Source organism: Bombus terrestris, chromosome 7 (genome assembly GCF_910591885.1).
Source record: "Bombus terrestris chromosome 7, iyBomTerr1.2, whole genome shotgun sequence".
NCBI classification, from domain to species: domain Eukaryota; kingdom Metazoa; phylum Arthropoda; class Insecta; order Hymenoptera; family Apidae; genus Bombus; species Bombus terrestris.
The window spans coordinates 12,770,616-12,797,767 of record NC_063275.1 but is presented as its reverse complement, the minus strand read 5'-3'; the positions used below and the strand labels follow the sequence as shown (position 1 = coordinate 12,797,767).

The following is a 27,152-nucleotide window of genomic DNA, read 5'->3' as shown; positions in this document are numbered from 1 at the left end:
CTCGCTTTCGTATTTATGTATTTCGTTAACACGAATTATGATAAAAATGTGGTATGTTTCTACTTACTGGTTACATATATGTAATTGGTACTTATGCTTGCTACTTATGAGCGTAAAAAAAGTCGAGTAGACAAAGTGTAAAACAGGAAAAAGATGTGACACTTTGCTACATCGCGCAATAAGGAAGAGCGATATCGTATGTACCTGTAACTTCGCAGATGGACCGATTCGAACGAAAAAAATGAGCAAAACGAGTACAAGCAGGCGAATAATAGAGAAAAAAAAGGGAGTGGGAGAGAGGGAAAGCAACGTACTAGCGTTGGCGAGTAGAGGATAGATGGAAAGGACGAAAGACTATACGCACGAAGCGAGAGGTAGACGGTTGAAAGCGAAAGCGAAAGCGAGAGGCAGAAACAGCAAAGAGTGAGAGTGAAGCGTAGAGAGAAGGCAAAGTAGCGGGAGAAAGAAAAAGAGAGTTTGGCAAGCGGTATACTGCGGTAACAAAGAACTCGAGAGCATAGAAATGAGTGGTTGAGGTTACCTGATGTATCATTCGCTGGCAGATCAGTGACCAAGTTGACCGGTGGTCGTGAGTGCGTTTGCTGTTGTTGTTGTTGTTGTTGAGTTTGCTGTTGCTGTTGTACCTGATGAAGGGTCTGTTGTTGAGGTCCCGGCAAAGGTAGGTTAGTCGAGGTATTGTTTTCGGCGAGAATCGTCGGTACCGAGGAGGAGGAGGATGACGACGATGATTCCGTAAGGGCCGTCGCGGTGGTGTTCTCGAGGGCCGTGTGGCCCCCACCTTCCCCTGCCCCTGTAGCCATTCGGCCCTCGTGCATTCCAGCAGACAGACAGACGGGGGTCCCTCCTCCTGCACGTCGTCCTCGAGCGCACGCACTTCTCTCGAAACACCTACACACTCTCTTACGTGCCCTCGCTCTCTTTCTTACCCCCGTCTATCTATCTGTCTGTCCCGTTTCCCTTCCTCTTTGTCTAACCAACGGAACCGCGCGCGCTCGCTTTTCTTCCTTCTTTATTCCTCTCTCTGTATACGTTCCCTCTCTGTCTCCTTCTCTCTTTCTCCTCGTGTGCGCACGCTCTTGCTGTCCTCCTCTCTTTTTACTACTACGCTCCCCGCGCCGGCCAGCGCCGTCTGAGCGTACCGAAACTACACCGTCTCTTTCAACCAAACATCAGTATATCACATAACAGCGACATCACACACGCCCGCGGAAAAATGAGCCCCGCGCGGATTATTAACCTCCTGTCCGCCGGCTCGAAAAAAATCGAACGTTAGACAAATGTAGGTCTGTAGGCCACTTCACTTACACTTTGCATCGGGACGGGCACTCCCTTAGTCAAGCGAGCGTCCGGCGCACCGTTGCGCTCTGACAGCACGAGTTCCAGGACCGTGTGCTTATCGCCGGTGCCCGCCGTCGATTCTCTTTATCGGTACCGCGCGCCCAAATCACGCTTTTCGTCGCCCAGCTTGTTGCGATTCTTGCCATTTCTATACATCTATTAACGTACGTTTCCAAGTCTTTTCTCAACGTGTCATACGCGTTAATTCAATCGGCAGTCAAGGTTTAATTAGAACGATCGAGCAAAATTAGGCGCGTTATATTTATGAGATCAAAACTCGAAAAAATGGAATGCGAATTCTTTTACGTTCCCTTCTTGGTCTGCGATGTACGCGTTAATTGGTTTCGTTTTAATGAGCCTTGAACATTAGAGATATAAAATATATTCTCGTATTATAAGGAAAGTTTAATTTTCGACTCACTAATTTTTAAAAATGTTATTTCGCTTTATTGAATTACGAATGTTGTTATTCAATACTATTATTCCGCTTTATCGAATTAAATGCTTTGACGAGTGTGCAATTGTAATTTTGAAAAAAATTAAAAGATGCTAGTTAATTAGGCGTTAAAAAGTTATACATTTGAATAATCATAGATAAAAGAATCAAAGATTGTTCAGTTTGAAAAAAAAATCGAAGAATGTTAATTTTTACTATGGTATAGTACATCTGTCTTGTAAGAATGAGCTAACTATTTAATTTGCGCCCAATTTTACCATTCATAGGCACGGCAGTGGATAACGAAAGGGAAAATATTAACTATACCGATCTCGCACACGCTACATGATGTAGAAAGAGCTCGGCGAAATTTAATGTACGAAGCCTCGAACATTGGGAATAATCTTCCAACTGTTTACTTTTAATTGTATCACATCGAACAATAACAAAAGGGAAAGTATTTTGAGAGAAGGAACGTATCGAGCGAGGTTTTAGTGGGTACCAGAATTTGCTAGTCACGGCACTGTGTTCCAATAATGTATCACGGAAAGACGCAATTTCCGAAAGATTCCCCAGTTCCCTCGTGTTTGCAGGCAGTTAGAATCTGCAAATTGAAAGGCTGTCAGATACGTTTTTCACGTTATAAATGTTGTCAATTTACCACTGCCTTAAATATGACGATACCGTCTAAGTAGGTCAGATGTCACAATATCTGGACGTCTTATTATGGGGCGCTTTTACACCAAATGTTGCATAACTCGCCACGCACGACTTCACCAAATATAACCGTGTAAAAACTATGACCTGACGGACATAATGCGATGTAATCCCTTTTCATTGTACAATACACTTGACTAACGCTTTCGAACAACGTTTGCAGCGCTATCTAACACCGATCAGCGCGAAATATGAAATACAAAATTGCCACGTTCCTTCTCCTTTATGTTTTCCTATAATAAAATGTATATTTCAAAGTATTTATAAAAAATTAACAAGGTGCAAGATTTTAACGTTTAATTAATATACAAAATGTTATAACAAACATACAAAATATTATAAATTTTATAAAAATACATATATATAATACTTTTAAAGAATTAATATTTTTTATAATTGCACAAAATTCTTGTTAGAAAAATTATATATTTTTCTGAGTAGCCTCAGAAAGTAGATAACGCGAGATTATAAGTCTCTGGATTTGCGCAGTACCTTCGTAAATTTGATAAATTTTTGCATCTCGCATCAATTTTTCTACCGGATATTCGGTGTTGAATCCAGCACCACCGAAAATCTGTAAATAATTTCGAATATGAAATAGTTACTTTTACTTTTTAAAAAAGACAAATATATTGTATAATAATAATATACTTGAACAGCATCTGTTGCACATTTGTTGGCTATATCACCACCATAACACTTTGCAATGCTAGCAAGATTTGTAGCTATTGGAAGACTACGATCGGCAGCCCAAGCTGCCTTCATCCATGCAAGTCTAGCAGTCTCAACACCGATCGACATATCTGCGAGCATGAATGCTATAGCTTGATGTTCTCCTATTACTTTATTAAAAGCTTTACGTTGTGTTGCGTATTTTATAGCTTCGTCAAGAGCTCTTTGAGCTAGACCGACAGATGAGGCTGCAACCTATGAAAGAAATAAGAAACAACATTTGAATATTACAGTTTATAATTGATTATCTTTAAGGAGTATTTTCATTATCATACCATTGGTCTAGTTCTATCAAAAGTTTTCATAGCAATCTTAAATCCTTCGCCTTCTTTGCCCAAAACATTTTCTTGTGGAACACGGACGTCTTCGAATGTTATCATTCGAGTATCGGAAGCTCTTTGACCCATGTTTAGTTCCTGTTTCATCACAAAATAGATTTATTTTGAAATTCTAAAAAATGTAATGAAAAATAATTTATTAAGAACAAACATTACTTTTCGACCAGGTGTTACACCTTCATACTCGCGTTCTACGATAAAAGCTGTGAAAGCTTTAGCAGTTGGAGCTTTCGGATCAGGATTTGTCCTTGCTAATAGAAAATACCTATATAAATGATTATTTTATATAGTGAATATAGACATAATTTAATGACAAATAAATTACTGATAAATTCAATATACCAATTGGCAACACCTCCATTTGTTATCCACATTTTTGTTCCATTAATGATCCACTCATTTCCTTTCTTTTCAGCTTTTGTTTTAATACCTGCAACATCTGATCCAGCTCCAGGTTCGGTAACACAATATGCCTATAATTTTTATATTGTAAATGTATTCAATTATTAGGAATTAAAATTTGATTATCTTACAGCAACAAGTGGTTCTTCGATAAGTCTTCCAAGATATTTTTTGTGCTGTTCTTTTGTTCCAAATGCAATTACAGGAGCTTGCTGTAAGAAATTTTAAATACCATTATTTTACGTAAATAGAAATATTGCAAAATGAACTTACACCTAATCCTGATCCTTCTAATGCAGTTGATATTCCTGTACAGCCATAAGCAAATTCCTCTCCAACTAAACAACCTTCAAAAGTACCAACGTTCATTCCTCCTATGATAATAGTTCATATATCTATAATTTAACCCTTAAAATTTTATATTTTTTAAATTATATAAGTCTGTAACAATACCACAATGTTCAGGAATATGTTTATTTAATAAACCCAAACTCCATGCTTTCTTCAAAATATCCCATGGATATTTTCCACTTCTATCATATTCAGCAGCTACTGGAATGATTTCTTCTTTTGTAAATTTGCGAGCCAATTCTTGCATTTCTCTTTGCATATCATTTAGTTCTAAAGTGGGTATTATATAATAAAAGATATTTTTATTTTTATAAATATAACTATGTTATTGTCATATTCTGTTTGTCGTACTAACCAAAGTTATATCCTATAGCATAATCAGATTTTGATGAAAATGTTCTCATCACCTTCTGATACGTTACACTTTTCATTATCTAAAAAGGCATATAATATAACATTAATATCTTTAACAGCTCAAAAAACAATTTGCAGGGTTTGCACAATAATGAAAGTTATACATATTTATATCACCTATGGCATTATTTAACTTTTGTATAAAATTTCATGTCTTGTAAAGTACTTACCGTTCGTGAAAACATTTTGATGTTTCTTTGTTTTTACTTTTAATTTTAAGAAGTTCTTTAATTTCAAACTTTTATCGGTATTGTTACTTTTGAACGTGTTGAAAATTCACGAAGTTTTTACATAAGACATTTACTTTAATCGAAATTTTTATCAGAATATTTAACAAATGCTGCAAATCACCGTCCTTGCAGACCAAAGTACATTAACGACTACCAACTATCATTACTTATGAAATAAATACCTAAAATAATTAATATTTGAACAAATAAGACTATGTTCATAAATATATTATAACTTACTAATTACATACTTTATTAACACTGTATGTTGTACATAGAGCTAAAGTATATGTATATTGTAAATCTAGTATAAAGCTTTGGAAGTAAATAACTCATTGGTTATTTTAATATATGTTATAACCTTTTTCTTTTGATAAACATATATTTGTAGATTAAGCATGTTTCGCAGTTATAATTTCTCTTTTATACATGAGACTTATTTTGTAACATGAAATCTTAATATTGATAAAACTATTTAAATACTAATTTTATATACATGAGAAGGCGCGAAAATTTGGGTCACTTCTTCGATATTTAAATATTTTCGGAAGATTTAAGAAATGCGTTAAACTAGATTTAAATTACTTAATAATTTAATAAATGTTTATTTAATAAATTTACGAATAATAAGTTGTAAAAAATATAACATTATTTATGAACAAAATAACAAACTATAATCGTTTAAATCCTCATAAGGAAGGGAAATAAATCTACCAGTCGATGTTGAATCGTCTTTGTCGACCAAGTAATTAATATTTTTATGTGAAAGGTACAACATGAATTTAAGCTAATGTATGTAGAAAAGTAGCTGTGTGTTAATTAGTGTAGTATGTATGCTAATTTCATTTTTTTGCTATAATAATAACTGAAATTGACAAGCGACTATTGCAATCTCTCCAGCATGAAGATAGATATTCATCCATTAACAAACAATCCTACAGCAGCTTGGCGTGAACTGTCACAGCAGCAAAAAGTGATTAAAATAAATACCAAACTTCCAACAACTGAAGCAGCAAATGATAAAGTAAAAAGTTCAAATTACTTGTTATCATTTTTATTACAAACATCCGTTGAATCTAACCTATAATAGCGAATATACAAAACTCGTATGGTATTATAATACTAAGGGTAAAAAAAACAATTTATTGTAGTATTTCATTATATTTTAGCTCCGTGTTGTTTGTATGAGTGATACTCATTCATTAACACCATACATAAAATTCGATATACCCATGGGAGATGTGTTTATACATGCTGGAGATTTTACAAAATGTGGTAGTTTACAAGAAGTCATAGAATTTAATAATTGGATTGGTAATGTCAAACAAAAAAGCTCATTTTTTTAACTTGATAGTATTAGTTGATAATAATCATTTTGTTGTAGGTAATTTGCCACATAAAAATAAAATTGTTATAGCTGGTAATCATGAACTTAGCTTTGATCCCACATTTACTCATCCCTTTTCTTTACAAACCAGTGGAAATCGTCAAAAACATACAGGGACCAGTATTCTTGACGATATACCCACATTAGGAATGTCTAAAGATACTCTTGCAGAAGCAATACAAACTGCGAACGTTAAAGAATATTTGACAAATTGCACTTATTTAGAAGATTCAGAAACTATAATACATGGAATAAAAATATATGGTACCCCATGGTAAGTATTTATTTCTGTATTATAAAGACATTTTATATATCATAGTTTTCTAATAAATTTTTTCCATACTTTAGGCAGCCAGAATTTTATAAGTGGGCATTTAATGTACCTCGTGGAGAAGCATGCCTTTCAAAGTGGGAAATGATACCATCAGACACAGATATTCTTGTAACACACACACCTCCTGTAGGTCATGGAGATTTATGTTGTAGTGGCGTAAGAGCTGGATGTGTTGAGTTACTTTCTACAGTTCAAAATAGAGTTAAACCAAAGTATCATGTTTTTGGTCATATACACGAAGGTACAAAATACAATTTTTTTTATTCTAAATGAATTACATGCTTATAATTTTTAGGGTATGGTATCTCATCTGATGGGAAAATCATATATGTAAATGCATCAACGTGTGATTTAAATTATTTACCAAGTAATCCACCAGTAGTCTTTGATATAACATTACCACCTGAACATTGTAAATCATAAACAAAATTAAAAAGTATAACGATAAATTTCGTTACGTTTCTTATGTACAAACATATATAAATTTTAATTTATTTATTCGTATATTTCTATAAATTTTTTGTATTACACTCTTATCTAAAAAAATGAAAATTACAAGGCAGATGTAAAAAAAATTATGGATAGTATTGTTCACTTGAAGATATTAAAAAATTGTTGAATAATTGTATTAATCATATCGAGCAACAGCGACAATGACAGAAAGGATGAACCAGTTGATAGACTACGCGGAACCCTGCACATCGAACAGTGGAATATGTAGGTTGTGCCTTCGCGTAGATAATCGTTTAATATCGATATTTGACGGCGGAGAAACTTCGAAACAGTTACGTTCTCGCATTCGAGATTGCTGCCCCATAAGGGTAAGTAGTTTCCCCATACCTTTTACGTTACAAGTTTTATTCTCTCTTTCTTCACCGCTTCATCACTGCTTTTTTCTTTTTCATTTCTTGTTGTTTTACATGTTTGATACACAATGGTTTTATACGTAATTACATATATATACACATGATACGGACTTACGACGCACTATTCGTCTATAACTTTTTTATATATACGCATATATTCGGATTAGCTGTTCGAAGACGACAGACTACCAAAGACGATTTGCCGCGAATGCGAAGGGAAGATAGCCGTTACATTCGAATTTCGCGAACAATGCAGAAAATCGGACCGCGTCTTGAGATTACGGTACGAATCATGCCGCGCAAACAGATCAATTTCTATAAACGAATCCAATTGGAAAATCGGTTCGGTAAGTAAGATTAATACTTAATCAATATTGTGTAAGCTTAATACAAGTTATTTTTGGAAACTCTACGAAAGCACCGATTAAAAGATTACTTGGTAATTATATAGAAGACGGATTTTAATGCTTTTCTAATGTGTCACGATTGTAGGATCGCGGCAATGGAAAGCCCAAAACGATCGACTCGAAAGTGCAAAGTACGTTCGAAAAAGAACAGGAGGAAAATTCAAATTCAACGCATTTTTGGCAGAAATCGGAAATCATATGTGGCGAAGATGCGAAAGCAGATGGAAAGACGATGACGAGATTGTCGCGATTTCAGCGTGTCGAGCGATGTCACGTTGAAGAAGGAAAAAGTGAAAACAACGAGGAAAATCGCGTGTCGAAAGAAAGCGGTGGTGATGGCGGTGGCAGTAACGTGTTTAACGTGCAAAGTTACAGTGATACTGTGACGTCCGTGGCGACGCAAGTACGGTATCTATGCGACATTTGCAGTAAAACGTTTGCCTCGAAATCTGGACTGCGATTTCACTTGAAATCGCATGATGCCGTAAAGCCTTATCCCTGTCGATACTGTGACAAAAGATTCGTGATTCCCAGTTACACGAAGAGACACGAGAAAATTCACACAGGTGACAAACGGTTCGTCTGTCAGTTTTGTAGCGCGACGTTCGCCTCTTCGAACGGTTTAAAATATCATTTGAGACTGCATTCCGGCGAGGCAAATTATCATTGTGAAATTTGTGGCAAATCTTTTTATCGAGACAAATATTTAAAGGAACACGTATTCACCCACACGGGAGAAAAACCATATGTTTGTAAGGCATGTGGCGCTTCCTATGCAAGTTCTGGCAGCTTGTTCGTTCATAAGAAACGATGTAAGAATAAGTAGAAGATATAAGTAAAATAAATAATATATATATAACATATAACATATTACATATAAAGATTATCGTTCTTTTATACACACGTGTAATATATAAGAACAATAATCTTTGACCCTACTGAATTTCATCGGGATCGGTACCGCATTCCGACGCTATGATTCCAATCCTTGGGCATTCCGATGATGATGATGATGATGATGATGATGATGATGATGATAATGATGCATATTAAAGAGCAAACTCGTTTCTTTCGCATTGATGCAAAGGGAAGGGGGATTTTCGGTAAGGAAAAGAAACAACTTGCACAAGATAGTAGCGTAAAATGCAAAATGGTTAAAGTAATAAAGAAGTAAACACCAAAGGAAAAAGTAATTTATTTATTTCGTACAAGGGAATAATTAACTGTTATTATATCAAAATAACAGTTTTCTAGAACGCTAATCATGGCGACATCTAGTTTGACTCGCGATTATTTTCGTTGACGATTATACATATAGGGGTATATAGACGTTGAAACAGCTGGAACGAAGAATATTTTCCAAGGGACAAAGTCGCGAATAATAACGGCGATAATAATTAAAGAGGTAGCGTACCCGGGCGATCTATCGTTTGAGTTCGAATATCTGGACCGCTTACGAGTAAACGAGCAGCTGCGATGCGACGATTAACAAAAGTCTTTGGTATGGAGAAAGAAGGTGGTTCGATATCGAATCGAATCAAATCAAGTAAAACGCTATCGGGATCGACAATCAGAGTTTCTGCGTAAAGACATTTCCGATGAAGCGATTGACATCCATCGATTGGTGTCCGATCGGAACCACGTAAGACCTAGGGAATATTTACCGTTGAGGTTGGCGTGTTGACATCGACTAAACCACCATCCGCCGCGATAGTTTCTCGCGCAATGAGTCGTGCTAGCATCCATGTCTCGATCTTTCGCGCTGAAAGACATACCGTTCTGATAGGAGAGAGCGTCAGTTGCGTTTCCGGAATACCCGTAAACATCTAGTCTGTAACCGGTCTCCTCAGATTCGACCCTGAACGACTGATATTCCGCGCGCCAACGTTCTCCGTAAATGTCCAACATGTCGATTCGAAGGCTGGTGCAGTTGTCACCGTGATCGGTCAACCTGTGAAGGATTTCGTTGCCGATCCAATACTCACTAACCGGAGAGCCGAACCCGACGGAATAATCGTTCCAGTTTCGATCAAAGTCGAGAGTCCCATCGATACGACGCGCTATCACCATCCAACCTCCGCGACAAAACACCAACATCGGCCTGCCCCCTTTGCCTGCTTCCGAAAGTCGCAGCCCGTCCATAGGTTCGTTCGCTGTCGTCTGCTCGCAATCGCCCGTCAAATTCTTTCCAATTAAATGATATCGATCCTCCAGCTGTTCGAAACTCGAGAACAACGAATTGTCGGATGACAACGACGACGATGATGACGAGATGGTGGTAGTAGTTGTGGTTGTGCTTGTGGTTATGGTATCCGACGCGATACTCGACAAGTATCTTTGAAAATCAGTCGTCGAATGGACACCGTTTAATCGATCGATCGCTTCTTGTTGTTTGTCGCTCCTCTCTTGAAGCTTAGACGCGCTTACGCTTAACGCTTGCACGGTGCGACGTAAATTGCTTAGCTCTTCCCTGGTTAACGAAAGTTCAGCCGCTTTTCGAGCGGCATTTACATCGAGCCTTGTTAATTCTCTCCTCGTGAACGAGTTGTTCGTTTCCATAGCATCCTCAAGAGTTCGTAACGAGTCGATCAGTCGTGAGCCAAGCGATTCGTTCACCTTCTTCGTGAAAAATCCATTCTCGGTAACATTTGAAATTTTCCGGGACAATTCGACGTGACCCTTTTCCAAGCTTTTTATTCGTTTGCTCAAACTCGTCCATTCTTGATTCTCGTACGTGGCGATACGCTTCTCCAACGACGCTCGTCTCCGAGCCGATAACAAAATTTTACGCTCCAGACTCTTTAAACGATCGTCCAACCGCGTTCGATGCCCCTCCTCCTTTCTTTTCCAATATCCGTGTTTTCTCGCGAACCTGCGCCGAGAGGATCGTACACTGTACGACGCGGCAGCTGTAGTCTCACGATCGCTATCCCTTGTACCCATTCCACTAAAATACGAAGTTACCGCTGCTGCCGTTGTTCTAGTCTTCCTTTCCGCTTCTTCTTCTCCTGGTCCTCCTCCGTTACGTTGAGCCACCGAATTTGCCACATTAGCGGAAAATGATTCGCATCTAAGAGACTTTACCTCAATTTGCATGGAATTCAACTGAAATTCAAATTATATCGTGTTATTAAACATTACTATCAATTAGTTTCGTGTTATCCGCGTAACGTAGTTCTACACGTTTCAATAGTATTCGTTCTAGAATAGACGAAAATCTGTCAGGAATTTGCTGAGAATCGCGTAGAGGGAAAGAGACGACAGCGAGAGGCAGGATATAGGAAAAGATATAGGAAATAAAATACAAAGGACAAGAAGAGGACGGAATGTAAAAGGGACTGAAAGAAAGGGACCGATGAAAATGAAACCGATAGCCAAGCAAAACAAAGACGAAAGTTTTGAAGAGCAGCTGCAGAACGATGGAACGATCTGCCACTGAAATCGATTTGGATTGGCTGATGCACGAAGCGGCTGGAAACAGCAGGTGTTTCGGTTTGTCGGCATTCTACGTGCACGATGGACGCGATATATGTATAATACTTACGTACATCGAATTACAGCGTTTCTGCAGCTGTCTTAAAACGAGGTAACTAAGTATATGTATGTGAGTACTTATAGCGCACAACCATTTGCGATCAGGGATACGACGAGAAAGAGGTGGGGTTGGTAGGAAGGGAAGAAGATGGTAAGAGAAAAAGGAAGAGAAAAAAGGTAAGGAAAAGAAGAGAAAGAGTGGCAGATGCGCGTGCGATCGATCGGGCACGAGCAGGTGGCCACGCGGCGGACGCACAGGATAGCAGAATGGAAAAAGAGAGAAAAAGAAAAACGTAAAGCTCGGGAGAAAGTGGAAGTGGAAAGGAGAAGGATGAAAAAAAGGGGACGCGGCAACGTTACCTGACTGGCAATGTCGGCGCAGGTGCGAAACAACAGACTAAAGCGTTCCTTCATCGCAGCGATATCAACGCGAATCGTTCCGAGAATCGCTTCAATTTTGGCGATTCTACCGCCGAGATTTCCAATTCCTCTTCCAACCGCAGCTACGTCTCCCTTTAATAGAGACAGCTCGCCTTTCATTCTCGATCTCTCGGCAAGTTCTTCGCTCGCGTTTCTCGTACGAAGAACTTGGGCAACTTCCCCTTGAAGTTCGGTCACCGCGCTTCCTAGCCATCTCACTCGCAACCTTTCGTTTTTCGCCTCGTTCCCGTTACCGCCACGTAGAGAGATCACTTCCTTTCTGAGAACGAGAACACACCACCACCAGAGCAGAGATCCTGCTCGTTAATTGGAAATCGACCAGCTATGGAGCGCACGATGCAACAACAACAAACCAACAAACATTTTCTTTTACCTCAGTTGTTTGATTTCGTTCTTTAGAACGAACAACTCTGTATTTTTCTCGATCGCACGCTTCAAGCTTGCCTCGAGAGCGTTGTAATCCTGTTGTCGATGATCGAGAAGAGCGTTTACTTGTTCCCGTAGCGACCTTATAGCATCGGAAACATTTTCATCGCCGTAAATTTCTTTCCGGGTAATAATCGCAACCAACGTTACGCACAACAGCCAATCTTTCCTATTCATATTTCGACTGATCGCGTTATTAGCATCGAACGTGAAACAGCATCGGTCAACTACAAGGACCTCTTTCGTTATTAGATATGACCTGCGGATCGACGCGACGATAATTTTTTCTTTTGTGATCGTCAAACGTCGAACGTAACCGACTCGACCACCGAAACCTCACTGACTTAACCGACAGCCGCCCTACCAGTTTTATATCGTCCTTCCCATGAAAGGTTGGGGGTAGAGAGCACAAGGAGCAGGTGTCCGCTTACTAACGCAGTCAACGCGCTCCATGGCCATGCATTGTCTCATGCCTGCAAGCTGTGCCGCCTTCGTCACACTGATCGTTACCGATCCTTTACCGTTCAACATTCTTCGGTTCGCCGAAATCCTCACGAATCATTAACGGCGTTCTACTTATCGATTAAGAAATTATATTTCCACATGGCCATACGTTGCGGGCCAATTTCATTACCGCGCGTTCAATTTCGTCGTAAGACGGTTAATGAAAACAGGAAGAGTAAATCGAGTCAGAGAAAACTTGTATATATACGTATCTCATTTCCTTTGGTGTCCGTTTTTATGTACGTAAATCAGAGGATAATAGTTTATTTAAAATACAACTGTTACCCTGATAGAATCTAAAATTTGTATACTTTTACTGGAAATATGCACGATCCCGCACTTACGCACTTTTCAGTTGCGGTGTCGAGTCTAGTATTACATACGTATATTACAAACACCGATGTGATTCAATGCGTTGTCACTCTTATATGTCATCTCTACTTTGATCGAACAATCAGTTTCCAAAGCTAAAAGCATTTCTTTTGATTCGTCAAATTTAACGTAATCCTCGAACATAATCTTTCAATTGCTACATCCTTGAACTCGCACCATTTATCGTCATATTCTTGATATCCGTTGCGTTTTATCGGAAGACGCTAAGGGCAAGGATGTTAATAGACGATCGAACGATATAACTTTGCCGACGAAAATATATATATATCCTACTGAATGGAACACGGTCGTTACCGTGGTGGAGTACACACCCACCTCCTTTCAATAAATTACGATAACATATATATATATTATATGTATATATAATATATATATAACTGTTGGCACATAACTTGAATTTCGATAAAATTTTTATATATATATACTGTTTGACCGCTTTTTATATACGAGTATATCCTTACCTACGGTAAAATTCTATGTACAGAAATAATAAAAATACATCATTTCAAAATTTCATGATCTCTATGCTAACACGCGATAGTATTAAATAAAATGGCACTCTCTTTCGTTTCCATGATGAATCGATCACGCACACACAGTCGTACATGCACACGCATAACAACTTTTTCTTTTTCATAATCATTCGACTCAAGTTCGATCGCACATTGACATCGTGCATATTATGGAAGAATCGTGCTTTGTTACGAATCAAGTTTTTAAGTTTGTGCGGATCCATAAGTTCCTGTTGGTGGCCGATACAGTTTCGGAAATGTTAGTATCTGCAAGCTATTGAACGCGTATTTCCGAATTCCGATATTTTTCCACGTATTTTCCCGTCGACATCCTTCGCTGCAATTAGAAACAAGTATTCTCAGTGGTATTGTTTTCCATTTATATATTATTAGGAAACAGTGGTTACTGCTATCTAGATGAAATTTCATATTCGATACAAGAAATTAACCTTCGCATACAGTCGAGCGCTCTGATGTATTCGTGTTCGGCCAGGTGATATTCGGCGGTCAAGATGTTCACTTGCTCCAGTGTTACTGACATCCCGGTGCGATCTTTTGCGCTTTTGCAGCTGGTAAACCTCAAACCGCGCATTCTCCGACAAATTTGTGAGGATAATTGTAACACCTCCACGTTCTTGTTTACTTTCGCCTGGACACTTGTCTTTAGATTCGTCATCAGTTCTGCTAACGTTTGACCGAGCGGCGATCTTGCGCCAACTAATGAATTAAAGTGATAAAGCATAGAAGAAAGGTGAATGAACGGAAAGTGTATGAGGGTGTGAGCGAATCGAACAACACTGTACTATGCATTTAGATACTAAGATATTAAGAAAAACGAATAGAAGAAACTTACGTCGTTTTGACGACGTTTCCGTTGGCAAATTCAGTTTCTTGAAACGCAAATAATATTCGTTCAGTCTTTCGAAATTATCCATATTGCTTTTTTCCTGTGGTTTCGTGGTTCCGAGACTCTCCGCCAGAGAAGCCATTTCGTTAATACCAACGTTAAAGAAGACCGGGGTAACATTGAAGGAAATTGTTTGCCTAGAAGAAGGAACTAACGGCAGCAGAGAATAGATCGCATCCGGCACAGGAAGTACCACTGTTAATGCTGTTCGAGAACCCAGTACTCTTGGTAGTGGTTGTTGAAACGGAGCGTTACAATTTCCCTCGAACCTGAAACGTTTGTGCGACTATTTATCGTTGCAAAATATATTTATTCGCTTGTATGTATTCGGGATTCGTCAATATCCGATTGTCATGAACAGCTTGAATTAATACCGGGACAGACGACAATACTAACCTCGGTTCAATTCCACACCTGGTCAGCGTGAAAGTTACGGTATGCATATCTTCTACCGCTACAGTCATGTCTCCCCACATATCTATCTCGTCTCCGTAATAACTGACAAGTCCCTCGAACGAGACCAGAGGACCAAGAGTGGTCAAAATTAGAAGAAACATGGGATCGGGTCTTTGACACCAAAGCTTTGCCATCAATCCCGATACCAAGCTAGTCAACTGAAATCATGATTAGAGATTATTACATGTATCGTTATCCAACTGTTAAGTAAAAGAATCGCCGACTGATGAAGTGATCGAGGGAAGCGTAATCATCGAGTGAAGAATAGTAGAAGAGAAGTAAAAGAGAAGTAAAAAAGAGAAGTAAAAAAAACTTACGGCTTGACTAAAGCATACGTCTCGCCTATACCGAACGTTACAAGCGCGTTGAGCCATTTTCGGATCCTCTTGCACTCTAAATACCGAATGCGTCAATCGAGCAGTTTTCAGCAATCCATCCATAGCTTGGCGTAATTTTTTCATACTCGGCCTGAGCTCGCTAGTCCAATCGACGATTGAGGCAAAATCTAAGCCTTCGGTGAATTTGTTCCTTTGTCCCGAATTGCTTTTAATCATTCGCGTCATCGAATCGACAGCTTGGCACACTTTAAAACAAATACAATACTGTGTTTACTCGTATACACGAACCAAGAATAAAATTATCGATTTATCAATCAACAATTTTCTAATTTGTCTGTTCTTTTCTTTCTTTTATACATTTTCTTAGACTAGATTTAAATATTAAAAAAAAAAACGTGATTTCTACATCCGCAAATACGTAAATATAGTAAGATAACGAATCGTGGTTCTCACGCAATAGAAACACTAGTTAAACGATAGGAATCAAAGTTGCGAAGGATTATCGACAATCAAGTTTTTTACCTTCTTTGGCTTTAGAAAAGGCTGGTATCTTTTCCGAACCTGGACTCGGTTGTTGTCGAAAATTCGAACGATTTTCCACAGATGCATCGAGTAACTTGCTCGACTCGTCGTTATTCTTAATGTCGTTTTTTGGTTGAATCGTCACAACATGAACAGTTTTGCTACGATTAGTCGGAGCGCATCCTTTCAAGCTATGCGATCTGCCTACGATATTTTTATTCCGCAACCGTACAGCCGGACTACTACATCTTCCACAAAGAAACTTGACTTTCGACACTAAACACATTACACTCGCCTCGATATTTAATTGGGTCAGATCCCACGGCTCGGGTTCATCAGTAGGTTTGTAGTAATTAGCAGACGGTGAATTGCACATCTTTTGAGTATCTAGGAACCGTTTGCATGGATCAATATCGCCTTTGATATCCGCCTCTCGTTCCTCGTTGTCCTCGCATTTGCTAGCATTTGTAGCCAAGATAGTATCGCTAACGACGGGATTGATCCCACTGTCGTTGATGTCATCGGCGTCGTCGTTGACGTTTCCACTGGTCGACGTTTCTGCGCAAGTTTTGATAATTTCCGAATTTTTAGCATCGTTTTCGACATCTGGAAAAATAACAAAATTTTCTTCGTCCTTTCCATCGGTAACGTTATCTTGATTAGTGGTGTTAACGTGATGGTTCACATAAACGTGTTCGTTTTTCGAGGGAAACGAGGCCGTATAACCGTTTTTCTCGTTCTCTTTCGTCCACAAATCTCTCACACATTCCGGAGTATCGGGTGTAACGAAATCGTCAAAGTCCGGACTTTTCAAGTCAAAGTTCAACTGTTGCGTAATTCTTTTAAAAGGAGACAACGATTGGTTCGTTTTAAAGTCTAAATTCAGAGAGTTTTCGTTCGAAGTTTCATGAACCTTGGCTACTTTGTATTCTTCTAGAAAAGTTAATGCTTCTTCGACCAAGCCAGGATCCCACAGACTGAGCAAAATTCTGGTCTTTGTGATCATGTCTTCGCAAATTGGTAACATTCCACTGGTTTGTTTGTCTTTTGCGAGTTTCATCAAAGCACGCATAGCGTCGACAACGTCTCGCCGGAGTTGCTTAATTGCTTGAATAGCATCGTGCGCCATTGTTATCTTCGATGTTCCTTGATACAACTGATTGCCACGCGTTGGCGATTCTTTTAGCGCTTGCAGTAACCTGTCAAACAGTATACAGTCAACAATATGAGGATATATTCTACATATTTACCTAATTATCTATCGATCTATCCATTCTCTGATTTACTCGTCTTTCGATTCTATTCACACTGTCTAAACGCTTATATTTTATAGTTTATTTATAAGTTACCTAATGAGTCCACCGTTTTTACTTTTATGCGAATGCGCAGTGAATGCTCCAACAGTGATAAAATCATAAAATCCGCATCTGTTTAACGTATCGTTATGCACCCACATTCTTTGAAGGTGTAAGTTGACAGGTGCAAATTCGAGCGTCCTATCGTTTCTGCGTGACGATCGCTTGAAATAACTTCCTAGAGATGTTATTATTTCAACGATTAGTGAGGTGCACAAGGTAGGGCGTTTCATATGGTAAGCGTTTTCGTTTACCTTTGAACGCGGCCAAATTCTCTTTAGCTTGTGAATAAAGATGTAAAAGATGAAGATGGCGATCAAGCAATTCGATTTGCTTTGTATGCCAGGGCTCTCGTAGTTCACCCATGCCGGCTACTTCTTGCAGCAGTTCTTTCTCTTCTTGAATCCAAATTGCACTGTACAAATGGAAAAAATATTTTCTATGTTATCTACTTGATTCGTGCAGCAAGCTTACGCGAAACAAAATGTTATGGTAAACGAGAAATACTCACAGTAAATGCTGTGGGAATTGGAAACAAAGTTTACTCTCTGCCATGATTTCGTGTACACAAATATCGCCGCCTAAACCAGAGTGAAACCTGAAAAGACGATGCACGCGATTCCAGAGAAATGTAACAAAAGAAGAGAAGAGAGAAAGAAAGAAAGAAAAGATACACGCAAATTTAATTTATTATTAAAATTGTACCTGTATGTTTGTATGTATGGATTAGCAAAGAGAAGCTTGAGTTGTCCTTGATGCGGCAACTTGATTTTGGTTCCCAATCTAGGTGGTAGTGATTGTGATCGTCTGTGCGAAAGTACCTAAGAAAAATCAACATATACACACACCAGAAAGAAAGGAACAAAAAAAGGGACTATAGAACATCTGGCGATGAAAGGGAAAAAATTGGCGATAGGTCGATATTTACCTGATGATTCATTCCGCAAGAAGGTTCCTTGGATGGGGTACTTTCTGTACTGTTCCCTCTGTCTTCTGCTTCCAAATTCCACACGTTGATCGTCAAAAAGCCAACGGTTGTTGTCTTTGCTGACTTCAAAGGTATCCTCAATCTAAAAACGTTCGATCACTAGTCAGAGAGGCGATAGAATGGGAAAATTGGTAAGGAAATCGAGGGACGGGTAAAAAAGTCGAAACAAGAGTCGGTCAAATTACCTAGGTGTATCTTGAATCGCATTTAACGTCACGATCGCGCTTCCAATCGGTGTCGCGGTTTGGCTCACGCGTTCCCTGACATCGTACGCGGTTATCCTCACTTTGGTCTCCGTGGTTAGCCCGTCGCTAGCTCGGAAGCTGACAGTCGTTAGAAAACCGGGATTGCTGCTTCGCTATATGCGTTTATGTGTGAGAGAGAGGGAGAGATTGGTATGAAAACTAAGCGATATAACACACTGGGATGAGTTTGTTTAGAAATTTACCTCCACTACTTCGGTTCGCGCATATTTGATCCAAGTTTTTGAACTTTTCACTTGCACATCTACCTCTAGAACCGGATTAGGTGGTCGACCGTGACCGTCGCAAAGGAGGTTGTCGCATGCCAACGATATCTCGCATATCGGTATTTCGGCAGGATCTGAAACAGGTCAAGTCCGACGACAGCTTCGAAACAACTAGAATAATAAATACCTATTAGGAAGGATAGAGTAAGAGAAAGACGTAGATGGCGAACCTGTCGAAATTCCACGTTGCAAGCGTAACATTTGGATGTCGGTGTCGTGTTTGTGTCCACTGAACGCTTCTATGCGTTGCTGCAATGCCAATAACTGACTTCGCATACATTCGTAGCTGGCAAGCTGAAGGGCTTGCAACCAACTGTCCCTCTCCTCGGCCGAATTTGCACCTAACGCTTGGAATAAACCTCCGTCGAATACTGAAATCAATGCTTTCTTGATATATTGCTGCTCATTGATCAGTCGTTACGGGAGTCGTTTCTTGAAAAACCAAATGTGCTTACCTATACTGAATCCATACGGGATCTGATTGCTCGGTTGTTCCATGCGAACAAAACATTGTTCCAGTATTATCACACCTAAAGGCTCCGACCATTGTTCCCGTGATTTGAAATAAAACAATAGGTTTCCCCGTAATCTGCACCATCTCTCCAAACTTACTATGCAACAAAGAAAAGCGACAACTCCGTGTTAGTCTGTTAGCGTGTTTTCATCTGTGATGAAAACAGGTATTTCGTCCAAAGTTGCTTTCTTCTGTCTTTAGGAAGAAAGAAACGGGCTAGAAAAGGATATATGTATGTACAATAAAATAGAAAGGGAACAGAGAATGAGGCATAAGTAGCGAGTTGTAGATATTCGACAAAGTTACATTACGCGTCTAAGTAAATACATATACAATATACATGTAGTATCGGGGCCAAAAGGCCTAAGGTATCGACCGAACTGTAAACAAAGTACCGTTCAGCATCAGTGTACCGTTGGGTCCTTTAAGTGGACAGTTTTCGTGAAAAGGCTGCGTGACCTTGACCACGGGGGTTTCAGGATACCTGCTCCGAAGAACGGGAAAAGGAACAGAGTGTGCAGAGTGTGCAGAGTGTGCAGAGTGTGCAGAGTGTGCAGAGTGTGCAGAGTGTGCAGAGTGTGCAGAGTGTGCAGAGTGTGCAGAGTGTGCAGAGTGTGCAGAGTGTGCAGAGTGTGCAGAGTGTGCAGAGTGTGCAGAGTGTGCAGAGTGTGCAGAGTGTGCAGAGTGTGCAGAGTGTGCAGAGTGTGCAGAGTGTGCAGAGTGTGCAGAGTGTGCAGAGTGTGCAGAGTGTGCAGAGTGTGCAGAGTGTGCAGAGTGTGCAGAGTGTGCAGAGTGTGCAGAGTGTGCAGAGTGTGCAGAGTGTGCAGAGTGTGCAGAGTGTGCAGAGTGTGCAGAGTGTGCAGAGTGTGCAGAGTGTGCAGAGTGTGCAGAGTGTGCAGAGTGTGCAGAGTGTGCAGAGTGTGCAGAGCTTGAATTGGGAAGTCGAAAGCCGCCTGCGAGAATAGAACGTAGAACAGGACTGTAATCATTTCGTTGCTTCGAATATCATATATTAAATCCAAACATCATTACTTGTCCTTTCCTCTAAGACCCATTTGGATACTACATACATGTACATACACATAGGTCACAGAAGTAAATAAATGGAAAGGGATGAGCGAAAATCACACAGGCTGAAGCTGGTTGGCTGCGCTATTGTTTTACGGAGATACGATTTCTAGGCATTCGTCAGACAAGGCAACTATGCAATACACTAGTAGAGTAAAGAACATACATTTGTAGAACTAAGAAAGCTAAGAATGCATGCGATTTATAACAATATAGGTAGAATAATAAGATTTATATGACGCGGGACGCGGAATCGTGCTATTCCGTGATTAAGGTGACAAAATTGAAGGAAAATGTTAAAGGAAGACACGCGTACGAGTAAATACGGTATGCAATAAAAGTAGAGTAGCGCCGTGCTCGATGGGAATGGTGGTTGAATATGGCGTGATCGAGGAAAAGAATATAAGTATCGATAAACGTGACAAAAGGACGAACGAGATCTCGATCGACAGAAATCAATTTGAATTGATTCGATTAGACTGAAGTTAGCGCGTAACGAGAAGCGTGTTAATCGCGATTGATCGAGTTAAGACAGTGTGAAGGAGAAAATTTTGGATGAAAAACAAAAAAAAACTCCAATATACCTTTACTCGTACTGGCTGTAACGCAACTGAGGTCTCGTAGTGTCTTATGTGTTTTTCCCTTTTGATATTTGTTGTCAGATTTTTTACCTGTACCTGCAAATTATACGTAGCTACAGGTAGCTTAATTAACGTGCTCTAATATCTGAACGCAGTCGGACGTGGCTGTACACTAAGCGGCACGTTTTCGTCTTTTCATTCCTTGATATAAGCTGTTTTATTCGTCTCGCTTCGAGTCATAAATGCGATCGTATACGTCATACAGTATATACAGTATACATACTACAAGCTACAGTCGAAGATCGAACGCTACCTTCTTCCCACCCGTCTTCCCTTGCCCCTCTCTCACTATCCAATTTTGTTTTCCTCTTTTTCTTATCACGTCTATTGCAATACGCGTTGTCACTTGTCACCGTTCTCGAGTCGATCTCGACCAGAAAAACAAGGAACATTTTCAAATAGGTTGTATCGCGGTAGCTTTATTTAGCGAACATAAGCGATTCGATCGAGTCGCAGCGAGACGGTTTCAATCCATGAACGATCGTGCACACGTCCGACAGGAGATTCTTCCATCGATCGTCAGTCACAATTTCCAAGCATGCTCGATTCGCAGAAATCAGTTTTTAAAACAAAAAATAGAAAAAGAAAATAAGAATATAATTGACAAGTCCACAATCTCGAAGATAGAAAGTACAATAAATCTACGATGTTAAATATAAAATGCAACATACTATATGTATAAATATATAGAAAAATATGCATATGTGTATATGCATACACGATATATATGTATACATACGTATATACACACATACATATACAAACACAGAATATTCAAGTAGCTACGCGACATACCGAATTCATTAATTGCCATTTAATGCAGGTATAAAATCATGATTTTGACTTTATTGTGACATCTTGTAAGATGTTCTGGTACCTTGGATAATAGTATTCTAATACATAACAGTATCTTTCAATCATTTTTTCTCAGGCTATTCATTGAAATTAAATGCATATTGTATTAAAATCTAGTATACGCCATCAGAATGACGCGCCGTATCAAAATTGTGTTATTATTATTACTGTTGTTGTTGTTGTCATATCTGTTAGCAAGGTAGCGATATTTGTATCAACGTGTATTAATATCGAATAATTTTCATACTCGTCCAGTAGGTGATATTTTAATAAAATCATTAAACAGCTACGGTAAATCTTTGCAACAACAGCAATAATAGCAAGGATAATATCAAAAGGATAAACAAAGGAATAACAATGTAAACGAAACAATGTTTCGCTCTTAGTACGTGTACATGTGTAAACAGGAATACATATGTATTCGATTCGGAATGTTTCGTAGCTTCGACGTGTGTAAGTATGTAATATACGAAAGGTTTTAAATGCTTATGCATTCGATAGGTTTACACGAGAGCTCGACAAATTCTTCGTACTCGGCGGAAAAGGGAAACAAATAGCTTGAATCGCGATATTTGACGCTTGTCGGTTCGTTGATACTTGGGAAATTATTAAAAGAGAAAAAAAAATGATATGATCATTTGGCTTATACAAACGGCGGTGACGTCAGCGTTGAAGTCAGCGGCGAAGGTGAGGGCAGCAATGGCAATAGCCGCGTAAATCGGTGAATGTAAACGGGCGTCCTATGTTATACACGCGAGCATTGTACGAATCTCACAAAACTGAAAATCTCAATAACTGATAATATATGTACGTGATGCGCGAATCGTATCCTTTTGGAAAACAGATGATAGGTTGGCTCTATATTAAATACAAGACGAAGAATTTGCGTATCACGTGAGTTTATTTTCAATGATCAAATATACAATTTAGATAAGGAAAGAACATGCGTTGATTGGAGCATTTAAAATTACATGTACAACGTACAATTGAATCGATGAAAAAATAGGCGATCAAACACGCTAATATTATTTCTATTTGTCAAGGACTAAATCTGATCACTCACTCTCAGTTCTGCGAAAGAAGCCTTCTTGACGTTCGCGTACATACAATATACCCTCCTTCTCGAATTTCTGTGAAGGTTGCGTAGCCAGGGTCAACAATTCTTGCTTGTTAAACCGCATCGCGGAAGGCACCCGTCTACTCGTGGGTAACTTCCACGTTATCTGCGATCACGTACTCTTCTTTCTTGTTATCTATCAAGAATAAACATTTAATGACACGTGTATCGCATCTTTTTCTTTCACGGTGTTACGTCAAATTTCCAAAGTAAAAAACGAAACGAAACGGAACGGAACATGGAACGAAATGGAAACGAAACGCGGAATAGAACGTAGAACAGTGGAATAAAACGAAATGGAAAACAAAGTCATCTAATCCTTATTCCTAATTCTACTGAACGCGAACGAATATAAAGATCGATCTCTGAAATCTATAACCTATATTGTCCCATACACACCTTGTGCTTTTTTCTCATCTTTTTCCATGTTTCTCCTTCTCCCCAACCCCCAATCCCCAACCCCCCTTCATATAATCGCACTCCACGCTTGCATTTCTTTTTCTTTTTACGTCATTATTATCACTATCTCCGCAATAGCATGCATTTTGAGGGAAGATATATTATTTATCGAATCGTTTAATCTATCGAATAAGTAATGAGAAGTAGATAATATTGATCACTGGGGACGTAAAAACGAAAGTGCAGAACAAAAATAACAAGCGATGGAACCGCAAGCAGATATATTGTACCGCATCTTCGTGTAGGGAGTATGCTCTAATATCCTTCCGAAAATTATTCTCAAATAATCCATTAGTTTCTCCTCGCCGTAATTCGCCTTGTCGAATGTATATCTTGTTCCTAGTACCAAAATCACTAGTGAGACAACTAAATCACACTAATCAGATTTCAAATATATCACGTTGCGATGGCTATTTTCATGCTAATATGAAAATAAAAAAACATGCTTGCAAGAAAATGTGAATGCACCAGTAATCTATCCAAAGATCAAAGCTATTGGATCAAAATAACTATCGAACGAATGTGAAATGAATGTGTACCGTATTTCGCATCTCGAAACATACGACGTACGACGTACGACACCTATCAACGACTATCAGACAAAGGAGCAAGTGGTCGCAGCCATACTGTCGTTTGCTTCGTTCGATCTCGGTATCTTTCGTGTATTAACGAAGATTTCCGATTCAACTCGAATACCTCCGAGTATGCTCTAATATGCTCGACAAAATTCAATAGCACTTGCCAATAATTTTCAATACGTTTCTTTGCTAACTTTTTTCTATATTTGATACAACAATCTACTTGTTTGTCCTATACTAGCAACCAAATAAACCGACAGCATTTTCAAGAGATCTCAAAATTCACACGTAATTAACAGACATGAATTCACAATATATGAAGTCAGTTGATTAATTATATTATATGTACATAAACAAATCCTGCAACATAGTAAAGAAGCATGGAATCATTCCTATCCGCATCGAAAGCAGTCTTGGTAAATTTCTGTTTTGTTTTAATTGACTTGCTGTAGTGAATAAAGTTATATTTTTCGTGAATTGTAACAAGACAATAATATACGTGTTCACTTCTACTAAATAAGTTAAGTACTAAATAATAGTATGTAGTATATATAATAAACTAATGTACTGCAATTGGATAATTTACTTATATCACTAATTATTACTTTTCTCTGTTTTTCCATATCATTAGTTTCGTCGTAATTATTCCTTTGTTATTATATTTATATCGCATTAAGAACATGTTAAAATTAATATTGATATCAATATCTATTTATATTTTAATATCTATAGTAATAATTTGATATTCATCATTTTTTGTCTAAATTTATACCATGTGCATCTATAACAACGTAGATGACGAGAAAATTGTAATTACATTCTTCTTAAGAAAATTTTGCCCAAACAAAGTAATACCACGAATTGCAACTATAGTTGGTAGCAGTTACATGTGACGTAATATGTAACAGATAGTTTCAGTTTGTATCTTCTGCGCGCCAATTCTCTGAGACATTTAAAATTATTAGTCATTAAAAAATTGAAATATGTTATCCTATTTTGCTTAAAAAAGATAAAAAAGTCGGAATTATTGTATTATTTAACTGATATTAGATAATAAATTGAATATGTGTGTAGAAAACTGAAAATAAATTTGAAAAATATAAGATATTTAGTTATTTATCAGCATAAATTGTTATTTTGCGCAATTATATGTAAAAATGAATTGAAAATGAAAATCCAAAGAGGACAAATTTCGAAATATACAAGTGAAAGGGATAAACACTGGTAGATAAAATTATTGAATGATAATCTAAGATATCGGTATAATAGGAATAAAAATTTTTTTATAAAAAATTTTTAGAAGAGACAAAGTAAATATTTAACAAGGTATTGGTTTGTATATTATTTTAGTCGAAGCCGCTGGCTTACAAAAGAATTTGCATCGTTTTGGGTAATGAATCTTGCGATTTAGACTCTGCCGTATCGGCATTGATTCAAGCTTTTTCTGAATATTTAGACGGAATTAAAAGGAAGGAAACTGATTTAGCGGTTATTCCGTTGATGAATATATCTGAAAGAGAGTATCATGTAAAAACTGAAGTCGTATTCTTCTTGAAACGTCATAACATACCTTCCAACTTGCTGACATTTCGGTAAGTTACAAGATTTTCTAACAAATGTTATAGAATGAAAAAATGAAAGTAAATTATATAGATAGATGATCGTATGTATATTATAGGGATCAAATAGATTTGAAAGCTTTAAAGGAGAATGTGGAAACGAAATTGGAACTGGTGCTCGTTGATCATCATAACCTTGCGGACGAAGACACTTATCTAATGGATTCTGTAGTAAAAATAATCGATCACAGACCACAAGACAAACGGTGGCCGTGGCCTGGTAGAGAAATACATCTGGAGAGCGTAGGCAGTTGCGCGACGCTAGTGGCGCGAAATTTATTCGATAAACATGCAGAAATAATAGACTCGCAGATATCGAGTCTTCTGAGAGGTAAGCAAGCAAGTCAGCAAGCAAATAAACAAGATTGCTTTGATTAAATTTTACTCGAATATATTATTCAGGCATCAAATTGATTTTGCGTTATTTAAACGTAATCGCTATTGCAATTTTTATAGGTCCAATCTTGGTCGATACTTGTAATTTTTCAAAAGAGGCCGATCGTGCTACCCCCGTTGATGTGGAAATTGTGGAATCTCTGGAAAAAGTTGGACTATCAGATCTAGATAGAGATAAAGTGTTTAACGAGATCGTCAAAGCAAAATCTGACATTAGCGAATTGACTATCGATGATCTTTTGATCAAAGATTTAAAAGTAATTGTTGGCATACCGATTGTTGGATTGCCTATGTTGGTGAAGGTAAAAGCTAAAGCATGCACGTATTTCCTTCTTTTACATATGAATTGTAATTCATTCAATTTGCATATCGCACTTTAGGATTTCCTCGATTTACAAGGGGCTCATCTAGAAAGTCTTGGAAATTTTGCCAAATGTAAAAACACTACGATCGTCGTTCTAATGGGAATGCAACTTAATGCGCAAGAAATATCTCGAGATATCGCTGTTTTTTCGTCTCATGCCAATCGGCTAAGAGATAAGGTTAGCACAATCTTTCCGTTTTTATTTTATTCGATCTGTCGATAGAGATACGATCTTGGGTCAATTTTACTATTAACAGATAATAGAAGCTTTAATGGCGTCTACGCAACCATCTCTCGAATTGAGTTTGATTAGAAAAATTCACCAAGAAGATGGAGATGTTAATTTGTTCCTTTATGAACAAAGAAATCTACGTGCCACGCGAAAACAAATTTTACCGATCATTCGAGATACCGTTTCGTTGGAGTGTCGATGCTGAGTAACTATTCGTGATTGGATCTCTTGCTTGAAGTTGAATTTGTAAAGACAAAATGCGAAAGATTATAAGAAGTCACATTTCAGATGGCAGTGTCAGTTCTTTGAGTTCAGTCTTTCAAATAAATGAAATAAGAACAATAGGAAACAAAATGACTCATTTTACTTTAAGCTAAGTTGTTTCGAAACTCCTTAATTTAAGCTAAGTTGTTTCGAAACTCGTTAATTTA

At 38.2% G+C, this 27,152-nt stretch overlaps 6 protein-coding genes across 14 annotated transcripts; 3 read left to right on the top strand and 3 right to left on the bottom strand.

Moving 5' to 3' along the window:
- Positions 1-1,047: 1,047 nt before the first annotated feature.
- Positions 1,048-5,305, bottom strand: LOC100649997 (probable medium-chain specific acyl-CoA dehydrogenase, mitochondrial). The gene is made up of 12 exons (XM_012310244.3): positions 5,231-5,305; positions 4,920-5,161; positions 4,691-4,769; positions 4,438-4,605; positions 4,258-4,358; positions 4,116-4,196; positions 3,925-4,055; positions 3,739-3,847; positions 3,520-3,660; positions 3,164-3,439; positions 2,480-3,086; positions 1,048-2,399 (listed from the first exon to the last, which is right to left on the bottom strand). Exons 2-11 carry the CDS (start codon positions 4,932-4,934, stop codon positions 2,934-2,936), a joined length of 1,254 nt encoding a protein of 417 aa, XP_012165634.1. The 5' UTR covers positions 4,935-5,161; positions 5,231-5,305; the 3' UTR covers positions 1,048-2,399; positions 2,480-2,933.
- A 317-nt stretch (positions 5,306-5,622) lies between these two features.
- Positions 5,623-7,204, top strand: LOC100650117 (metallophosphoesterase domain-containing protein 1). Of its 4 annotated transcripts, none has more exons than XM_012310240.3 (6): positions 5,623-5,748; positions 5,880-6,003; positions 6,149-6,293; positions 6,364-6,640; positions 6,715-6,941; positions 6,996-7,204. In XM_012310240.3, the coding sequence occupies exons 2-6, from the start codon at positions 5,881-5,883 to the stop codon at positions 7,121-7,123; spliced, it is 900 nt and encodes a 299-aa protein (XP_012165630.1). In that variant the 5' UTR covers positions 5,623-5,748; position 5,880; the 3' UTR covers positions 7,124-7,204. The 4 variants fall into 4 exon arrangements, with proteins under 4 accessions (XP_012165630.1, XP_012165633.1, XP_012165631.1 ...); XM_012310241.3 differs by having other exon boundaries at positions 5,661-5,806; XM_012310242.3 differs by having other exon boundaries at positions 5,668-5,771.
- Positions 7,205-7,353: 149 nt separating this feature from the next.
- LOC105665918 (zinc finger protein 14) lies at positions 7,354-8,836 on the top strand. Its single transcript, XM_012310239.3, has 3 exons — positions 7,354-7,521; positions 7,734-7,913; positions 8,059-8,836. The coding sequence occupies exons 1-3, from the start codon at positions 7,354-7,356 to the stop codon at positions 8,797-8,799; spliced, it is 1,089 nt and encodes a 362-aa protein (XP_012165629.2). The 3' UTR covers positions 8,800-8,836.
- Positions 8,837-9,156: 320 nt separating this feature from the next.
- LOC100649413 (protein scabrous) lies at positions 9,157-12,987 on the bottom strand. The gene is made up of 3 exons (XM_003396551.4): positions 12,322-12,987; positions 11,868-12,207; positions 9,157-11,078 (listed from the first exon to the last, which is right to left on the bottom strand). The coding sequence occupies exons 1-3, from the start codon at positions 12,549-12,551 to the stop codon at positions 9,528-9,530; spliced, it is 2,121 nt and encodes a 706-aa protein (XP_003396599.2). The 5' UTR covers positions 12,552-12,987; the 3' UTR covers positions 9,157-9,527.
- Positions 12,988-13,126: 139 nt separating this feature from the next.
- Positions 13,127-23,152, bottom strand: LOC100648942 (inositol polyphosphate-4-phosphatase type I A). 4 transcript variants are annotated; one of them, XM_003396547.4, is made up of 17 exons: positions 23,020-23,149; positions 21,045-21,137; positions 19,334-19,489; positions 19,049-19,249; positions 18,798-18,952; positions 18,535-18,707; positions 18,290-18,431; positions 18,067-18,182; positions 17,873-17,959; positions 17,616-17,776; positions 17,356-17,539; positions 16,007-17,205; positions 15,464-15,729; positions 15,087-15,304; positions 14,637-14,959; positions 14,233-14,500; positions 13,127-14,120 (listed from the first exon to the last, which is right to left on the bottom strand). In XM_003396547.4, exons 1-17 carry the CDS (start codon positions 23,135-23,137, stop codon positions 13,988-13,990), a joined length of 3,993 nt encoding a protein of 1,330 aa, XP_003396595.2. In that variant the 5' UTR covers positions 23,138-23,149; the 3' UTR covers positions 13,127-13,987. The 4 variants fall into 4 exon arrangements, with proteins under 4 accessions (XP_003396595.2, XP_012165626.2, XP_048263750.1 ...); XM_012310236.3 differs by lacking the exon at positions 21,045-21,137 and having other exon boundaries at positions 23,020-23,152; XM_048407793.1 differs by lacking the exon at positions 21,045-21,137 and having other exon boundaries at positions 19,334-19,485; positions 23,020-23,152.
- A 1,114-nt stretch (positions 23,153-24,266) lies between these two features.
- LOC100649176 (exopolyphosphatase PRUNE1) lies at positions 24,267-27,075 on the top strand. Of its 3 annotated transcripts, none has more exons than XM_012310235.3 (6): positions 24,267-24,526; positions 25,567-25,702; positions 25,789-26,060; positions 26,186-26,427; positions 26,506-26,667; positions 26,747-27,075. In XM_012310235.3, exons 1-6 carry the CDS (start codon positions 24,454-24,456, stop codon positions 26,924-26,926), a joined length of 1,065 nt encoding a protein of 354 aa, XP_012165625.2. In that variant the 5' UTR covers positions 24,267-24,453; the 3' UTR covers positions 26,927-27,075. The 3 variants fall into 3 exon arrangements, with proteins under 3 accessions (XP_012165625.2, XP_003396597.2, XP_020719569.2); XM_003396549.4 differs by having other exon boundaries at positions 24,268-24,526; positions 25,461-25,702; XM_020863910.2 differs by lacking the exon at positions 24,267-24,526 and adding an exon at positions 24,535-24,630 and having other exon boundaries at positions 25,461-25,702.
- Positions 27,076-27,152: the final 77 nt, after the last annotated feature.

Excerpts from the sequence above, each read along its gene's own strand:
- LOC100649413 (XM_003396551.4), bottom strand. The coding sequence starts at position 12,551 with ATGAATAGGAAAGATTGGCTGTTGTGCGTAACGTTGGTTGCGATTATT. Across the intron at positions 12,208-12,321 it reads AACGAAATCAAACAACTGAG|AAAGGAAGTGATCTCTCTAC; the intron begins GTAAAAGAAAAT and ends TCTCGTTCTCAG. Across the intron at positions 11,079-11,867 it reads GCGCCGACATTGCCAGTCAG|TTGAATTCCATGCAAATTGA; the intron begins GTAACGTTGCCG and ends TTTGAATTTCAG.
- LOC100650117 (XM_012310240.3), top strand. The coding sequence starts at position 5,881 with ATGAAGATAGATATTCATCCATTAACAAACAATCCTACAGCAGCTTGG. Across the intron at positions 6,294-6,363 it reads AGAATTTAATAATTGGATTG|GTAATTTGCCACATAAAAAT; the intron begins GTAATGTCAAAC and ends ATTTTGTTGTAG. Across the intron at positions 6,641-6,714 it reads AAAATATATGGTACCCCATG|GCAGCCAGAATTTTATAAGT; the intron begins GTAAGTATTTAT and ends TCCATACTTTAG.
- LOC105665918 (XM_012310239.3), top strand. The coding sequence starts at position 7,354 with ATGACAGAAAGGATGAACCAGTTGATAGACTACGCGGAACCCTGCACA. Across the intron at positions 7,522-7,733 it reads GAGATTGCTGCCCCATAAGG|CTGTTCGAAGACGACAGACT; the intron begins GTAAGTAGTTTC and ends TATTCGGATTAG. Across the intron at positions 7,914-8,058 it reads CCAATTGGAAAATCGGTTCG|GATCGCGGCAATGGAAAGCC; the intron begins GTAAGTAAGATT and ends TCACGATTGTAG.
- LOC100649176 (XM_003396549.4), top strand. The coding sequence starts at position 24,491 with ATGGAATCATTCCTATCCGCATCGAAAGCAGTCTTG. Across the intron at positions 26,061-26,185 it reads GATATCGAGTCTTCTGAGAG|GTCCAATCTTGGTCGATACT; the intron begins GTAAGCAAGCAA and ends CAATTTTTATAG. Across the intron at positions 26,668-26,746 it reads CCAATCGGCTAAGAGATAAG|ATAATAGAAGCTTTAATGGC; the intron begins GTTAGCACAATC and ends TACTATTAACAG.
- LOC100649997 (XM_012310244.3), bottom strand. Across the intron at positions 4,606-4,690 it reads TGCTATAGGATATAACTTTG|AACTAAATGATATGCAAAGA; the intron begins GTTAGTACGACA and ends TACCCACTTTAG. Across the intron at positions 3,661-3,738 it reads GTGTAACACCTGGTCGAAAA|GAACTAAACATGGGTCAAAG; the intron begins GTAATGTTTGTT and ends GTGATGAAACAG.
- LOC100648942 (XM_003396547.4), bottom strand. The coding sequence starts at position 23,137 with ATGCGGTTTAACAAGCAAGAATTGTTGACCCTGGCTACGCAACCTTCA. Across the intron at positions 18,183-18,289 it reads CTTGCGGAATGAATCATCAG|GTACTTTCGCACAGACGATC; the intron begins GTAAATATCGAC and ends GATTTTTCTTAG. Across the intron at positions 17,540-17,615 it reads GAATTTGGCCGCGTTCAAAG|GAAGTTATTTCAAGCGATCG; the intron begins GTAAACGAAAAC and ends TAACATCTCTAG.